Genomic DNA, 18,583 nt, shown 5'->3' with positions numbered 1-18,583 from the left:
ATCCAGAGCTGGAATCCCTGAGGCAGTCTACACTGACTGGCAACTCCTGCGATGCCACTGATGCTCTGTATTGGTCTCTGCCATTCCGTTGGGTTCATCAGGCACTTGGAGAGGGGTTACCTGCTGCATGGGCAGCAGTTTGATCTCCATGTTGTACTGCCCTGGCTTGTGTATTGACTGAACGTAGACAGCTAGAACTCAACATCCATAGTTGACCATGACCAATGGAGGGCCTTCTGTTCCACAGAAATCTGTCACTTACAAATGTTCAATATCTCTCTCTCTCTCTCTCTCTCTCTCTCCTTGCTACAGGTAGATGTACAGTATGTGGATGGTTAAACTCTCTCTCTGGTACAGGTAGATGTACAGTGTGTGGATGGTTAAACTCTCTCTCTGGTACAGGTAGATGTACAGTGTGTGGATGGATAAACTCTCTCTCTGGTACAGGAGATGTACAGTGTGTGGATGGATAAACTCTCTCTCTCTCTCTCTCTCTGGTACAGGTAGATGTACTGTGTGTGAATGGATAAATTCTCTCTCTCTCTCTGGTACAGGTAGATGTACAGTGTGTGGATGGATAAACTCTCTCTCTCTCTCTCTCTCTCTGGTACAGGTAGATGTACAGTGTGTGGATGGATAAACTCTCTCTCTCTCTCTCTCTCTGGTACAGGTAGATGTACAGTGTGTGGATGGATAAACTCTCTCTCTCTCTCTCTCTGGTACAGGTAGATGTACAGTGTGTGGATGGATAAACTCTCTCTCTCTCTCTCTCTGGTACAGGTAGATGTACAGTGTGTGGATGCCCTGTACTGTATTCTTCTATCTCCTGCTTCTCCAATCCACCTCCCTGTTTCCAGACCTTCTGGACCAGGCTTGGACCAAAACCACACTTCTTTGTTAGTGCGAATATGCAATAATCTTTCATTAACACCTCTGACCTTGGAGATTATCCATGACTGAATTTGGCATTAGTAGATCCACAACATTGGCTCTAAGAATAGCAATCTCGCACATAAAATAGGGCTAACCGAATGAGAGAGCAGAGCACAGTGCAGGCATTTTTCTCCACTCTGTTGTCTGACTGTAGAGATACCACACAGAACAGCCCACTCTGGCCCTTTGAGCCCAGGAACCCACCTGTTTAATGCCAGCCTAATCACAGGACAGTTTACAATGACTGATTACCCTACTAAATGGTACGTCTTAGGAATGTGGGAGGAAACCAGCGCACCCAGAGAAAACCCAAACATTCCATACAGACTTTAACCTACTCCACAACCAATCTAACCCTTCCCTCTTGCACAGCTCATAACCGTCTATTTTTAATTTCTCCATGTACCTACCTAAGAGTCTCTTAAATGCTCCTCATGTATCAGCTTGACCACATAACTCAGTAGTGTGTTCCAGGTACACACCGCTCTCTGTATAAAAAACTACTTCTGGCATCCCTCCCTAAACTTTACATTACTCACCTTAAAAAAACTGTTGTCTTGTATTGGCCATTGCTGCCCTGGGGAAAACACACTGGCTATCTGGTCTAACTTTGTCTTTCATACTCTATCAAGTTGCATCTCAGCTTCCTTTACTCCAACACCCCAGTAACACTAGCTTAGCTATCCAAAGAACACAGGCTTCTGAAATTTAGCCTTCAGCTAATGTCAGGGCGAGATAATTTGTGTTTGTGCAGTTAGTTTTCGAGATCTAGGATGTATCACCTGGGTGATTGGTGGAGGCAGCTGCAATACTCACTTTCAAAAGAGATTTCGATAAGCACTCAAGGAACAAAGATTTAAAGGGCTTTGGGGGAAGATCAAGAGTATGGAACTATTTGGATAACTCATCCCAACAAACAAACTGCCCTTTTTTCTCCTGTACCATTCCATCTTGTACCTTTGAGGGGGAGGACAAATGATCAGAGGAACATAAAAATTACTTAAAGGATTCATTGGCCCCTATTTAATTCATTGTGAAGGTTATATTGTTGTTTACTTTCTTGGTAGATTGTACAAGAGATCCATTCAAGAATCTGATAACTGTGAGACATAATCTGTTGTTGAGCCTGGCAGTATGTGCTTTTAGGCTACATCCACACTAGACCGGATAATTTTGTAAATGGCAGTTTCGCGTAAAAACGATAAGCGTCCACACTACGTTTTTGAAAATATCTCTATCCACACTGAAACGGAGATTTCGGCGAATCTCCTCCTGTTGCGCATGCGCAGGACACATCTACCGAAAACAAGCGACATGTTTGGTGTTGAATCTCGCCGTAAAAGTGCGCGTTTGTGTAGTTACAGACTAGAAAACCTTAAAACGATGGACAGCTGTTGGCTCTCGCGCAGGAGAACTTAAAACTAAAAAACAAAAAATACTGGAGCGTACGGAGGCAACCGACAGGGAGTTCACGGACAGATTGACCCGGCTGACGATGAACATTGAAATAATGACTAACTCTGTTGCATTAATAAAGCCCCTTGTTAAATATATAAAACATGTCTGCATCAGTGTTATCTTGTATTTCCATACAATATTACATTAGGCTGTTACACATCTATTGTCAGAGAAGTACTTGCATAAATAGGTAAACCACCTTCATAGGAGCAAGGACAGAAAACAGGACAAAGTGAGTATACTTATTTATTCAGTAAGTTATGGGTCAAAGTATTTGGTGAGTACTTTCTAACTCTTCTGGCTTCAGTCTCGTTGCCGTCTGTTCTGAAATTGTTAGGTTGCGTTCAAGAAAACAATGAAATAGCGCACTGCCATCTGACAGCATTTTCAAAAGTCTCCAGTTACTCTGTCCACACTGATCTGCCCGAGCAGCGTTTTCAAAAATACCCACCCTGGAAAGTGGGTATTCGTGGAAAGTGGAAAGTGGGAAAGTGAAAAGCTCTGGTTTCGGGAGACAAAAACACCGTTTAGTGTGGACAGAGGGTAAAAACAAAGAGGAAAAGCTTCGGTTACGGATTTATCCCACTGCTTGCCTCCTGCCAGTCAGCCATACTAGCAATACTATGGGCTCTTCTCTTGTTTAGCAGTCTCATGTGTGTCACCTTATTAAAGGTCTTCTGAAAGCCCAAGTAAGCAATTTCCATTGACTCTCCTTTGCTGGCATGTATGGTTGAATAACAATTAAACTTGAGCTAGTGTTCACACGTTCATTGTCCATTCAGAAATCTGATGGTGATGGGGAAGAAGTATTGCTAGTATGGACAGAAGATTGGCTGACTGGCAGGAGGCAAGCAGTGGGAATAAAGGGGACCTTTTCTGGTTAGCTGCCAGTGACACAATGGTCAGTTTTGGGATTGCTACTTTTTATGTTATATATCAATAATTCAGATGATGGAATTGATTGCTAGGTGGCCAAGTTTTCGAATGATGTTAGTTGGAGGAGCAGGCTGTGCTGAGGAAAGAGAGAATCTGCAGAAAGAGTTAGACAGATTAGGAGAATCGGTGAAGAAGTGGCAGATGGAATACAGTGTAGAATAGAGTATGGTCATGCACTTTGGTGGAAGAAACAAAGATGTAGACTATTATCTAAATGGGGAGCAAATTTTGAAATCATAGTTGCAATGGTACATGGGAATCCTCATACAGAATCCCTAAAAGGTTAACTTTCAGGTTGAACTAGTGGTAAGGAAGGCAAATTCAGTGTTAGCTTTCATTTTGAGAGGACTAGAATATAAAAGCAAGAATTGAATGCCAAGATATTATAAGGCATTGGTCAGATTGCACTTTAATATCTTCAATAGGTACATTTAATGTCAGAGGAATATATACAATATACATCCTGGAGTAATGTGAACAGTTTGGGGCTCCTTATCTGAGAAAAGATGTGCTGACATTGAAGAGGGTCCAGAGAAAATTCACGAGAATGATCCCCGGAATAAAGGGGTTGACATATGAGGAGTATTTGATGGCTCTGGGCCTGTACTCACTGGAGTTAGAAGAATGAAGAGAATCTCATAGCAACCTATCAAATAATGAATGTCCTAGATGGTGAGCATGTGAAGAGGATGCTTCCTGGAGTGAGTGAGTCTAGGACCAGAGGGCACAGACTCAGAATACAAGGATGTCCCTTTAGATATGAGATGAGAAGAAATTTCTCAAGCACAGGGGACTTCATTGTCACAGATGGCTATGGAGGTCAAATCATTGAGTGTATTTTATGCAAAGTTTGATTGGTTCTTGATTAGTAAGGACATCAAAGGTTACAGGGAGAAGACAGGAGAATGGAGGGGTAATAAATTAGCCATGACGCAGACTCGATGTGCTGAATGGCCTAATTATGCTCCTATGTTTTAATGTCTTATGGTTGTCATGACACCATGTTACCGACAGTAGCTCTCTATACCGCTACCATGTATTACCTGCAGAAGGAGTTAGAGCAGAATATGGTCTCATGAGAGTACAGGCCTTACACAGGCTCCAGATTGTCCTTTTGCATTCTGACAAAGGCCTTTTGAATTCTCATGTGCCCGATACCAGAAATGCATGTTAATTGAATGTTGCCTTTTCATTCTCGCTCACGTGAAATGGAACTGTTCGTATCCTCAGTTCTGCTTTATACTGGATGCAGTTATTGATGTTTAAGTTGTCTTAGAATGTAGGTGGTGAGGGAGTATTCATAGCCCATTTGTAGCTATCAGAATCAGAATCAGGTTTATTATCGCCGGCATGTGATGTGAAATTTGTTAACTTAGCAGCAGCAGTTCAATACAATACATAATCTAGCAGAGAGAGAAAAATAATAATAACAAATAAAATAAAACATAATAATAAGTAAACAAGTAACTCAATTACATTTATTAAGTAGATTTAAAAGAATGTACAAAAACAGAAATACTGTATATTAAAAATAGTGAGGTAGTGTCCAAAGGAATCGGATGGCAGAGGGGAGGAAGCTGTTCCTGAATAGCCGAGTGTGTGCCTTCAGGCTTCTGTACCTCCTACCTGATGGTAACAGTGAGAAAAGGGCATGCTCTGGGTGCTGGAGGTCCTTAATAATGGATGCAGTCTTTCTCAGACAGTGCTCCCTAAAGATGTCCTGGGTACTTTGTAGGCTAGTGCCCAAGATGGAGCTGAATAGATTTACAACCTTCTGCAGTTTCTTTTGGTCCTGTGCAGTAGCCCCTCCATACCGGACAGTGATGCAGCCTGTCAGAATGCCTTCCACATTACAACTATAGATGTTTTTGAGTGTATTTGTTGACATGCCAAATCTCCTCAAACTTCTAATAAGGTATAGTCGCTGTCATGCCTTCTTTATAACTACATTGATATGTTGGGACCAGGTTAGATCCTCAGAGATCTTGACACTGAGGAACTTGAAACTGCTCACTCTCTCCACTTCTGATCCCTCTAGGGGGATTGGTATGTGTTCCTTCGACTCATCCTTCCTGAAGTCCACAATCAGCTCTTTCATCTTACTGATGTTGAGTGCCAGGTTGTTGCTGCAGCACCACTCCACTAGTTGGCATATCTCACTCCTTTACGCCCTCTCATCACCACCTGAGATTCTACCAACAATGGTTGTATCATCAGCAAATTTATAGATGGTATATGAGCTATGCCTAGCCACACAGTCATGTGTATACAGAGAGTAGAGCAGTGGGCTAAGCACAGACCCCTGAGGTGCGCCAGTGTTAATCATCAGCAAGGAGGATATGTTATCACTAATCCACACAGACTGGGGTCCTCTGGTTAGGAAGTCGAGGATCCAATTGAAGAGGGAGGTACAGAGGCCCAGGTTCTGCAACCTCTCAACCAGGATTGTGGGAATGATGGTATTAAATGCTGAGCTATAGTTGACGAACAGCATCCTGACATAGGTGTTTCTGTTATCTAGGTGGTGTAAAGCCATGTGGAGAGCCATTGAGATTGCATCTGTTGTTGACCTATTGTGGTAATAGGCAAATTGCAGTGGGTCCAGGTCCTTGCTGAGGCAGGAGTTCAGTCTAGTCATAAACAACATCTTAAAGTATTTCATCACTGTCGATGTGAGTGCTACCGGGTAATAGTCATTAAGGCAGCCTACATTATTCTTCTCAGGCACTGGTATGATTGGTTCCCTTTTTGAAGCAAGTGGGAACTTCTGCCCGTAACAGTGAGAGGTTAAAAATGTCCTTGAATACTCCAGCTAATTGGTTGGCACAGGCTTTCAGAGCCTTACCAGGTACTCCATCGGGACCTTCTGCCTTGCGAGGGTCCATTCTCTTTAAAGGCAGTCTAAAATTGGCCTCTGAGACAGAGATCACAGAGTCCTCAGGTGCAGCAGGGATCTTCACAGTTGTAGTTGTTTTCTCCCTTTCAAAGCGGGCATAGAAGGCGCTGAGTTCATCTGGTAGTGAAGCAACACTGCCATTCATACTGTTGGGTTTCGCTTTGTAGGAAGTAATATCTTGCAGACCCTGCCAAAGTTGTCATGCATCTGATATTGCCTTCAACCTTGTTCGAAATTGACTCTTCACCCTTTCCTCTAGGCGTTAAGATTGAAGTATCTTGTGTAGGACTAATCACACTTTCTGTATGGAAGATTGAGAGAAGGACAGTGGATGTTGTGAAGAATAAGCTGCCTTTTAGTTCATTTGCCAGCCCAATAAAGGGTCTCGGCCTGAAATATCTACTCTTTATTCTTTTCCGTAGATGCTGCCTGACCTGCTGAGTTCCTCCAGCATTTTGTGTGTGTTCCTCTCCAGTCATTTTTTCTGAGGAGACTTTGTGTGTTATTAAGTATCCACTTACTCTGAAAATAATCTGCATATCGACAGTGCAAAACATTCCAAGATGCCTCAAGGTGGTGGAACAGAGTCAGTCAACGCCTTTAAATTGGTGGTTGTTTATTTGTAAATTGGTTTATTACTTTACATATGCTGACTTACAGTGAAAAAGTTTGGCTTACCATCCATACAGATCATTTAATGACAATATATTAATATAGTACAAGGAAAAATGATAATAAAGAACAAGGTAAAGTGCTACAGTTACAGAAAAAGTGCAGTGCAGGCAGACAATAAGATGCAATACCATAACAAGGTAAATTGTCAGGTCAAGTCTTCAGCTAATGGTACAAGGGACCATTCAGAAGTCTATAACAGTGGTAGAGAAATTGTCCATGAGCCTGTTGAACCATACTTTCTCTCTTTTTCAGTCAGCCTGATGGGAGAGGGAGAAGTGAGAATGGTCAGTATGTTGAGGACCTTGATTATATTGTCTGCTTTACCAAGGCAGTGAGAGGTATGGTCAGAATCCATGGAGTGTGATGGGCTTCTGTAATGTACTGAGCAGTGTCTACAACTCTCTGTAGTTTCTTGCAGGCATAAGTAGAGTAGTTGTTGTACCAAGCCATACTGCATCCAGATAAGATGCTTCCTATGGTGCATAGATAGAAACGGGCCAGAGTCAAAGGGGATATGGCAAATTTCTTTAGCCTCCTGAGGAAGGATAGGCACTGCTGAGCTTCGATAGCCATGTCACTGATGTGGTTGGAGCAGGACAGACTATTAGCTGGTAATGTTCACTCCTGGGAACTTCAGCTTTCCACTCTCTTGACCTGAGAACAATTGGCAGAGAGGGAAAATAATTAGCAGGGGAATGAGACCAGTAGTTTTCACTTCAATATGCTGAGTGACCTTCTTCTGTGCTCTTACAATTCTAGGTTTTGAAGCCAAGATTTTTAACATTTTATAAAACACTCCATTGACCTTGGAGATGAGTTGGGTTCCAAGTGATATGATACATCCCAAGTGGTGGATGCACATTCAAAATTCCAAGGAGTTCTGCTTGCCTTCTTAGGTACTTCACCAAAAGGCAGATGGTCCAGAAACTACAGCCTATCCTAATGGAAATGATTATTGGGCACAAGCACAGAGTATCCTATTGTAGGGTCTTGACCTGAAACATCAAAAATTCCTTACCTCTAACATATAAGATTCAACCCGCAAATTTCATCCAGCAGGATGTTGGTTGCTCGAGCATCTTGTCATCACCAGTTGGACCCATCAAAGGAATAGCCTTCTTCCTACAGAGCAAACACATGGGAGGATGGAATGGTTCCAAATACAATTAAGAAACAGGAAAATTATAGGCCACACATCCTCCCACAGAATCTCAGGCAAAGCACTCCCCACCACTGGACACATTTACCGGGACTGTTGCCAAGAGAATGCAGCATCCATCATCAAGGACTCCCAGCATCCAAGCCATGCTCTCTTCTCAATAGTTTTTCATAATTTTTTTTCTGTAAATTCTTGTAAAAATGAATCTCAAGTTTGCATATGATTTATTTACACACACACACACACACACACACACACACACACACACACACACACACACACACACACACACACACACACACACACACACACACACACACACACACACACACACACACACACACACATATTTTGATAATAAATTTACTTTGAAGTTTGGCCTTTACCCACCCTGCCATTCAACAAAATTGAAAATTGTGACAGATCGCATCTTTTGTTTGAACATTTTTTAACCTAGTCTTTCTACTTCCTTGTATTCATGATCCAATCAGAAGTATTTAATTTTCACTTTCTCAGTTTTAACTGAAATCATCTTTGTGTTTTCACTCTTCTCACTGTAACTGAGTGAAAAAATAAAAGACCTCTTTTTCTTAGTCCGCTTATCTGCTCAGCTGCAAAGCTTCTTCAATTTCTTAAATGTTTCAGTAAAATAATCTTATATTGGATCATGGTTCTTATAGTATGGAGGTGAAACTCCCAGACCCCTTCGCGCAGAAGCCCAAGTACTACGTTCTCTACCATGTCAATGTATGATATCCAGAATGTGGATAGCTCTTCATTGTTGTGACGGAGGTGTTCCAGAAAGTCTGTCAAAAGGGTTATCAGCTCAGCTAAGAGTGGACTTTGCAGCAGATTGTTCAACTTCTTTTGGTTCAAGTCACTGGCCATGTCGTTCACATGGTCTAAGAATGATTTGATCATCCCACTCCTCTCTGGAACGTTAACCCATGGTGTGAACTTTGCCCATGCGAGTCTCATCAGTGCTTCATAGATGTACTTGTGGACCCTGAGAACACGACTGTAGTGTTTACCATCAAGGACTCCATTGATGGACCCCTCTGTGACAATTCCAGCCTCTGTGCATACGCCCTTCAGACCAGCATCCCGAAATCGCTTTCCTAGGATGGCTAAGGAATGGCCCCATCCTGAGAAGAATGTTGGAGAAGTGCTCTTTGTGCTTCCAGGCAATTTCAGTGGCTTTTGCATAGAGTGCTTAATCCATGACTACCACAGTTGTTTCTTGATGAAGTTCCTTCCTGATTAGCTCTGGTTAGTTCAGGATTTTAAATACTGTGGTCAGCTCTGTGGCTGGTGAATTGATGGTTGTCAGATACCCAACAATATCTTGTAAGATTGGTTCTTGGTCCCTGGTTCTGATTTTAAAACCAGTCCAGCTTGGGATTGTCTGATTCTCTGGATCTGTTTGCCTTGCAAGTGTCCACACCAGGTTCTTCTTGCAGGCAAGGAAGCTACCACCACTGCAATGCTATCATATATTTTCTAGCACTAGAGGTGTAAACCTTGCCAAAAATCACTATAAGAATTATTCCCCCCAGATGGTACCAGTGGCCCAAATTTGGGGTCCTGGCTCACGGACTATACTCCCTTCCCTATCTTATATTCAGATCCATCTCTACGCAACCTGCAGAAAGATTGGCCGCTTCAACAGATGATAGTGTTAACAGAACATAATTAGTGGTGTTTATCATTGTGGAAGATCTTCAGCAGGGAGTTGGTTAGATTGGCAGCTCTCCTTGTGCTGGATCTTCCCTTGTGCCTGTTCTTACAAGTCTTTAAAAGATTCAATCCTAAAAGAGGAGCATTGACTTTTACTTTCATATCCTGTGACTGACGATGAACCTCTCTTGTTTCAGGGAGTCTACAGATCAGGTACAAACTGGATAACAATAAGGATCCCAGTATTGTCAGCATCAATGGCAGAAGTTTGGCAAATGGACAACTGCACAGCGTGAAAATTGATCGGGAAGGGAGAGACATATATGTTCAGGTAACGTGCCTACTCATTCAGTTACACTAAGGAAAGTGAGAACGTAACAATATTTTCATGAAGGGTGGTGGGACTGTGGAAAAAGCTGCCAGCAGAAGTGGTAGCTTACAAGTTCAATTGTAAAATAAAGGAGAAGTTTGGATAAGAGTATGGCTGGGAGGGCTGTGGTCCAGGTGCAAGTCAAGGGGACCAGGATAATAATAGTACAGCAAATGGTAAATGGGCTGAAGGACTTGTTTCTGTGTTATAGTGCTCCATGACTCTATGATTTCAGTTAAAACTAAGAAAGCAAACTGTACTTGAATTTAATCGACTTTACTTCTTACATTCATACATCCTTCACATACATGAGGAGTGAAAATGTTTACATTACATCTCCATCTAAATGTGCAATGAGCAATCATAGCAATTTATAATAAATAGAACAGTCAATGTAACATAGAAGTACACTCAAATTAGTGAGAGTTAATCAGTCTGATGGCCTAGTGGAAGAAGCTGTCCCGGAGTCTGTTGTTCCTGGCTTTTATGCTACGGTACTGTTTCCCAGATGGGAGTAGACGAAATAGATTGTGGTTGGGATGACTTGGGTCCTCAATCATCCTTTGGGCCTTTTTTACATACCTGCCTTTGTAAGTGTCCTGAATCATGGGAAGTTCACAACTACAGCTGCACTGAGCTGTCTGCACCACTCTCTGCAGAATCCTGCGATTAAAGGAGGTTACAGTTCCCATACCCTGCAGTAATGCAGCCAGTCAGGATGCTCTCAATTGTGCCCCTGTACAAAGTTCTTAGGATTTGGGGGCCCATTCCAAACTTCCTCAACCGTCCGAGGTGAAAGAAGCACTATTGTGCCTTTTTCACCACAGCGCTGGTGTGTACAGACCACGTGAGGTCCTCATTAATGTGTATGCTGAGGAACTTAAAGCTGTTGACCCTCTCAACTCCAGATCCATTGATGTCAATAGGGGCTTAGCCTGTCTGCGTTCCTCCTGTGGTCTACAACTAGCTCCTTTGTTTTTGCGACATGGAGGGAGAGATTGTTTTCTTGACACCACTGTGTCAGAGAGATGACATCTCCCCTGTAGGCCACCTGTAGGTCAGTAGAGAAGATGAGAGTGCAAAACAAAAAGCAAAAGAGATGGAAATTCAGTTTGCCTCAATGGAATTGCATTCTGCAACCATGATACAACAGGCTGCTGCTGCTGTGCATTTTGTTTAGCGTCACAGAACAAGGATATACACTCTGGCCATTTTTTTAGGTAACCTGTACACTTGCTCATTATAATGCTGTCAATATAGCGTCAAAATACCTCTACCCCAAAAAAATTGCAAGAAAAAGGTTTTATGGCCAATTCTTGGACTTTCATACACACTGAACAACATATCAAAAGTTAAACAGAAATGGAGCACGGGAAAGTAAAAGAATCTGACGTTTAAAAAAATGGCCACCAATGAAAAAAATCGGACCCATAGCTGTCTTATTTTGCTCTGTTTCACTATTTCTAACAATGGTAGTGCCATAATTGTAGTATAAAATGTGAATGGCAACACCCGCAGGGTGTGTTTTATTGCCAGAACTATGAACTATTATTTCATGATGTCCCCTCCCACTCTTGTCCGCCTGTGACCGCACAGTTGACGGTTTCTGGGAAATGTCCTCTAGCTTCCACCAGAGTACACCTAGTTGGCAAGGCATTTACTGCACAAAGAGTGTGAGCATCTGGGGAAATCCTCGGTACTCTTTCTCCCAATGATTGACATGAGTCCAGGGGACAAAACCTGTATCTTGTCCATCCTGGATTACCGATGCAAACTTGTGTCAAAACACAACATGCCGGCTATCATTACCTTCGCTCAACCGCTGTCTTGGAGGGCTTCTGAAATAGCGAATGCTGTTCCAGATGATAGCCCGATCAGAAATGTGGTGTTATTGCTTGGGAGCTTCCATACCTTCATGAATTTGTTGGGTGCCATCGGAATTTTGAGGGATGGCAGTGGACTTAAGTATATCCTGGAGACGGTGTATGGTGAAAATGTCGTTGTACACATGTTGAGTGGAAAGGTGGTGCAACGAGCATTTTGTGGGGACAAGCTGGTGGATCAGTGCCTTACAGGTCAGATTGTTGCTGAAATCATGGAGGATGACCCTGGTTTTCAAGACCAAGTGGAGGAACTTGAGAGACTGTACATGCTGATGAAGACTGGCGCAAGTAACTTGGAGTCATTGTTGAAATCAGATTGCATTCGCAGGATTGACAGAGCTGTAACTCTCAAAAAGGATGAACTGGCAGGACATCCAAAACCAGCACACTGGGTCAACTACCAGCAGATGGTAGGGATTGCTAAGGCACTTGCTGCGGCCGATCGAATGGGGTCATGGGAGATGCATCTCAGTGCCATGTCAGCTTGCTTGCCGATATTCCGAATTAACTGAAGCTGACTCGTCTCTATCTCCAGAAGATGTATGCATTGGAATGACAACCCCGAGGTTCATCAGAAGTTCCAGTCTGAGTTCCATGTAAACTGACACAGCAGCCAATACTAGGCTGGACTTGGCTCTGATCTTGTGATGGAACAGACACTAATGCTCTCACTAAGAGGACAAGAGGGCCTAACGCGAGGCAGTGGGATGTCAGAGCACCAGAGAGCAGTTTGGACTATTTCTTCCACTGTCATCCTCTTACAACCTTGCCATGCAAAAACTGACCACAAATAGTTACAACAGGTGAACAACATAAGGAGTTGTCCACCTCCAGAGTGAGTAGAGATGAGGCTGACCTTGAAACTGGACTGTTTCACGCCACTTTCGGATGATAAATCATTGCGCAACATCATCACAGGGGTTTATGCAAATGAGGATGTCAATGTACATGACCTGTTTGCAATAGGAAATGACATAGTTAGGAAGATGGATGGATACTCTATTTTCTCGTATTCGCACAAAAGGAGTTCGAAGGTCAAGACACTATCATCCAGCAGGGCAGTCGAAGTTGCTGAAGACCGTACCATAGATCCAGTGTTGTTATTCCAGCGGTTCCTAGTTGTGTCACAGACAGGTGATCTCTGGCTAGATGAAGTGATGAACTATGAACTCTGTCCATATCCGACATCTTTGTTTGAAGCAAAGAACATCTTGCGCCAGCTGGATTAGCCACAACTGGCAGAAGCAATAAAGAACTATGTCACCTCCAAATCAAACAATGCTGTCACACAGATGGTCCCAGTGACAGATCACTATGCTCTAGATGGGGGATCACTTCTGCACCGCTTAAAACAGACAGAGGGGTGCACTTATAGTTCAATTGCCGATGACTACGCCTCATTCACTGTTAAACACTATGCCAGAGCCACTGTAGTGTTTGATGTTCATGGGGTTGGGCCAAGCATAACGGACTGTACTCATTAGCGATGAAGTAGAAATTGGAATGTGAACAAGGTGAACATTACAGGGGCGACAATATTTGTTAGAAAAAAGGAGGACTTCTTGTCGAATGAGGCAAACAAGCAGATAATTATCCAGCTCATCATTGAACATTTGCGACAGAGAGGCTGTGAAGTGATTCAAGCTGAAGGAGGTGCTGACGTTGAGATTGCAAAAGCAGCCATCACAATGTCTGATTTCAAATCTACCACCCTCGTAGGAGAAGACACAGATCTCCTCGTACTCTTGCTCTGCCATGTAGTGGTAACAAACTGCACTGAACTCTATTTCCGCTCGGACAAGGTGAAATCAAATGCCTATAATATCAAAGTCCTTGATATTATACTCGGAGAAGCAGCATGATGATCTATTGTTTCTCCATGTTTTTACTGGATGCGACTCAACGTCCAGAGTATTTGGGATCGGAAAGAAGTTGGGGTTCCAAAGAATCATCAAGAAAGGAAAGGGAATCAGAGACTGTTCGAAAGCATTCTGTTCACCAAAGCAAAGTCAGGATGGTGTGGAAACCAATAGCTGTAGGGCAATGGTGGCGTTGTTCAATGGAAAGCAGAACAACTCCCTGGCATCTATCAGATACAATATGCTCTGCAAGAAAGTTGCAAGAGCCAAGACTTTCATCATGCCTGAAAGACTGCCACCAACCACCTCGGCCTGTAAATTTCACTCCCTGCAGGTTTCCTGCCAGGTTATGGAGTAGATGGGCTGTAGTGATGAAATGGAGCCGTCTGAGTGGGGATGGAAGGTAGAAGGGGAAAAACTTGTTCCAGCAATGACAGACAAAAGGCTTGCTCCAGAGGTACTTATTCAGATGATTCACTGCAACTGTTCAGGAGGGTGCAATACACTAAAGTGTACCTGCAGAAAGCATGGGCTGGAATGCACCAGTGCATGTGGGCATTGCCAAGATGGCAACTGTGACAGTATGACAAATGATCCAGTGATAGAAGAGGATGATGAACAAGACTGCATCTGAGAAGCCATAAGGTAGCACATTATGTGTCATGACATCAGTAGTTGTCCCTTGGTTATGTCATTGATGACATCATGACATCAGTACAAATGCACCTTTCATTCCAGGAAATACTGTTGTTTGAAAAACATTGGTAAAAAGGGCATTCATTAAAACATCAGGTTTAAAAACTTACAATTTGATGGCTATCAGACAGATTTTTGACGTTTCCCTGTTGGTGGCCATCTTGCTTTTTGGTGGCATTTTTGGAGAATTTCACATGTCAAAATTGTCCAACTTTTGATATGTTGTTCCCCACATCAAATAGTATAATAAACAATCATAAAACGATTTTTGCAATTTTTTGGGGGGTTAGGTGGTATATTGACCTACCTATTAATGCAAATACCTAATCAGCCAAACTTGTGGCAGCAGCTCAATGAATAAAAGCGTTCAGAGCAAACATCAGAATGGGGGAGAAATGTGATCTAAGTGACTTTCACTGTGGAATGATGGTTGGTGCCAGATGGAGTGGTTTGAGTATCTCAGAAATTGCTGATCTCCTGGGATTTTCATGCACAAGTGTCTGTAGAGTTTACAGAGAGAATAGTGCAAAAAACAAAAATAAAAAACATCCAGGGAGCAGTAGTTCTGTGGGCAATGAGAGAAGTTGGAGGTTCAAGCTAACAGGAAGTTGACAGTAACTCAAATAACCATATGTTACAACAGTGGTGAACCAAAGAGTATCTCTGAATGCACAGCATGTCAAAACTTGAAGTGAATGGTCTGTAACAGTAGAAGACGACAAACATACACCCAGTGGCCACTTTTTTAGGTGCAGAAGTTACCTACTGAAGTGGCCAGTGGATGTATTCTTACACCTTTGCTGATTCCCAAGAGAGATAAGCTAAATTCATTGGAACAATGCAGTACACGGTGAAACGAATAAGACATATTGGTGTAACAGAGAGACAATAGGAGGTGACTGAGAGGTCATCTGTTAAACAAAATCTAATGTATACTGTATGTTGTTTTTTTGGAATATCAAGGAGGACATCAGTGAAGCCTTGCCAGATATGGAATTCAAGATCTGTTTTAATAGATAAGAATAAAGGCATTGAGAAGCTATTAGTTCTTTGTTTGAGGTGCGAGAAACAAGCTTTGAACACTGCTCTACTGCCCATTATACTGCAGGCATTTAAGGCAGCAATGAAGAACCTACATCTCTGCCAGTGTTCAGGGCTCTCTTCATCATGCAAGTAGCACATTTTTCATTACTGTCAGTCATGCAAGTCCCAGGTGGAGTCTCAGGAATACCATCACACTCAGATGTAGAAGGATTCTTCATTGCTGTTTTTGTAATACCTTTGTCTTACCAGTTAGGGTTGTTAGCCCTGAGCTGAATCTCCGAACCACTGTTAGTCTTACCTCTACCCTTTGACCTGTTTGGTATGGGTAACCATACTAAGAGCCAAACCCTGACTCCAGCCATCATAGCTCTCCAGGTCATTGAGGCACGCAAGCTTCCAAAACGCGAGAGATTCTGATCCTCTTGGAGGTTTGAACAATGCAGTGGAGAATAACAATGTTATTGTTCAAGAAGGACAGACTGAGGATCATTGGATGTGAGGAGGCCTTTCCAGTGAAAATCAGTAAAAAAAAATGTTACAATACGCTTTATAGCACAGGTTTGTTAAAAGCAAGTTGCGATTAATTAAAATTAAATCAGAAATGTTGGAAGAACTCAGCATGTCAGGCAGTATCTGTGTATAAAATTTCATTACAACTGGATGAAGGGTCATTTGAAATGTTGGCTCTGTTTCTTGCTCTACAGGTGCTTCCTGATATTTCCATAACTTTTTGTTCTATTTGGGTTTGATTAACTTGACTGAATTTTCCGATCGGGTTAAAAAGTGATTCAGATAAAGATTCTTTTATTTATCATGTCTACATTGAAGCATACAGTTAACTGCATCATTTGTGTTAACTAACACAACCTAAGGATGAAATGGGGCAGCATGCAAGTGATACCATACACTCCGGTGCCACAAGCATGCACACAATGCTCAGGAAAACAACACAGAACAGAGCAAAAGAAAAGACAACAAGCAACAAAAAAATAAGCAGCAAAACAAGCCCAATTCCTCTTCCTCACCCACCCATCCATGCACATGCACAGCCCTCCAACCCCAGGGTAGGCTGCCTCCTACCTCCAGCCTGTCGCAGACTCGCAGGTTCACAGGTATTGGGTTTTGACTTCACCAGTTCCTCTGGCTTCAACCTCTAGTCATCTTTGGGGCTTTGAAATTCAGTCTCGACCCCAAGCCCCACTCTTGATGATGAATGAGAACTTTAGAGGAGGACCCTGAACTCCGGTCTAAATAAGATGATAAAGTTAGGAAGGGGTATAATTTGTGTGGGTTTTATGTAACGTTTGAATAAATTCACTCACTGTTAGAGCCTTGGTGACATTTAAGCACAACTCTTTAGATTAATGCCCTGGACCATTTGTTGCTGGTTTAATGCATCCCATTCCTGTTGTTGTTCACAGTTCAAAGAAATTTATTATCAAAGTACGTATATGCCACCGTGAACAACCCTGAGATTCATTTTTCTTGCAGTCATTCACAGTAGAATAAAGAAATGCAGCAGAATCACTGAAAAGCTACATACAAATACTGACAGTCAACGTGCAATAGACAAACTGCAAATATAAAAAACACAATTAAAAAAATAATAATACTGAGAATATGTCCTTGAAAGTAAATCTATAGGTTGTGGAACCAGTTTAGAGTTGAGGTGAGTATTGTTATCCACTCTGATTCAGGAGCCTGATGGTTGAAGGGTAATAACTGTTCCTAACCTGGTAGTGTGGGACCTAAGACTCCAGTACCACCTGCCCGGTGGCAGCAGCAAGAAGAGAGCATGGCCTAAATGGTGAGGCTCCTTGATGATAGATGCTGCTTTCTTGTGGTAGAGTTTCTTATGGGCTCAATGATGGGGAGGGACTGGGCTGTATCCATTACTTTTTTAGCTTTTCCATCCTGGGACTGGTGACTCCATGCTGGGCCATGATGCAATCCATCAGGATATTCTCCACTATGCATCTGTAGAAATGTATCAAGGTTTTAGATGACATGCTGAATCACACACACACACAGATACTCACAAACACACTCACTCAGACACAGACACATAATGTATGTCACAAAAACAAAGGAGCTGGTTGTGGACTACCGGAGGAATGGAGACAGGCTAATCCCTATTGACATAAATGGATCTGTGTTTGGCGGGGTGAACAGCTTTAAATTCCTTGGCATACACATCATGAGGAACTCACGTGATCTGTACCTACTGGCTGTGTGGTGCAAAAAAGCACAACAGTGCCACTTTCATCTCAGACAGCTGAAGAAGTTTGGTGTGGGCCCCCAAATCCTAAGAACCTTCTACAGGGGCACAATTGAGAGCATCCTGACTGGCTGCATCACTGCCTGGTATGGGAACTGTACTTCCTTCAATCGCAAGACTCTGCAGGGAGTGGTGCGGACAGCCCAGCACATCAGCTTCTTCCACCAGGCCATCAGACTGATTAATTCATGCTGACACAACTGTATTTCTACTCTATATTGACTGTCTTTTTGTACATACTATTTATTACAAATGATTAAATTGCACATTTAGATTCAGACATAATGTAAAGGATTTCACTCCTCTTATATGTGAAGGATACAGGTGATAAAGTCAATTCAATTCACACACACACTTACACAAACATACACACCCAGACTCACACTCTCTCTCTCTCACACACACACAAACACCAACTTTGCCCAAGAATCCAAGAATGGAAAAGCCTACAGGAAGTGTTGAATATAGCCCAGGACATCAAAGAAAAAGCCCTTCCCATCATTAAGCACATCTACAAGGAGTGATGCCACAAGAAAGCAGCCTCCATCATCAAAGACATAGAACATAGAATAGTGCAGCAGAGTACAGGCCCTTCTGCCCACAATGTTGTGCCGACCTTCAAATCCTGCTTCCCATATAACCCCCTACACCTTAAATTCCTCCATGTACCTGTCTAGTAGTCTCTTAAATTTCACTAGTGTATCTGCCTCCACTGATTT

At 42.6% G+C, this 18,583-nt stretch overlaps 1 protein-coding gene across 2 annotated transcripts in view; it reads left to right on the top strand.

Moving 5' to 3' along the window:
* The window catches only part of LOC140714318 (contactin-associated protein-like 5), a 1,338,796-nt gene that overhangs the window by 1,175,071 nt on the left and 145,142 nt on the right, over positions 1 to 18,583 (top strand). For both annotated transcript variants that reach the window (XM_073025479.1, XM_073025472.1), the window contains one exon: positions 9,932 to 10,065. In XM_073025479.1, the coding sequence (XP_072881580.1) occupies positions 9,932 to 10,065 (134 nt within the window). The remainder of the gene's footprint in view (positions 1 to 9,931; positions 10,066 to 18,583) is intronic.

The sequence above is a fragment of the Hemitrygon akajei genome, chromosome 2 (genome assembly GCF_048418815.1).
Source record: "Hemitrygon akajei chromosome 2, sHemAka1.3, whole genome shotgun sequence".
Classification (NCBI taxonomy): domain Eukaryota; kingdom Metazoa; phylum Chordata; class Chondrichthyes; order Myliobatiformes; family Dasyatidae; genus Hemitrygon; species Hemitrygon akajei.
This window is presented reverse-complemented; position numbering and strand designations above follow the sequence as displayed.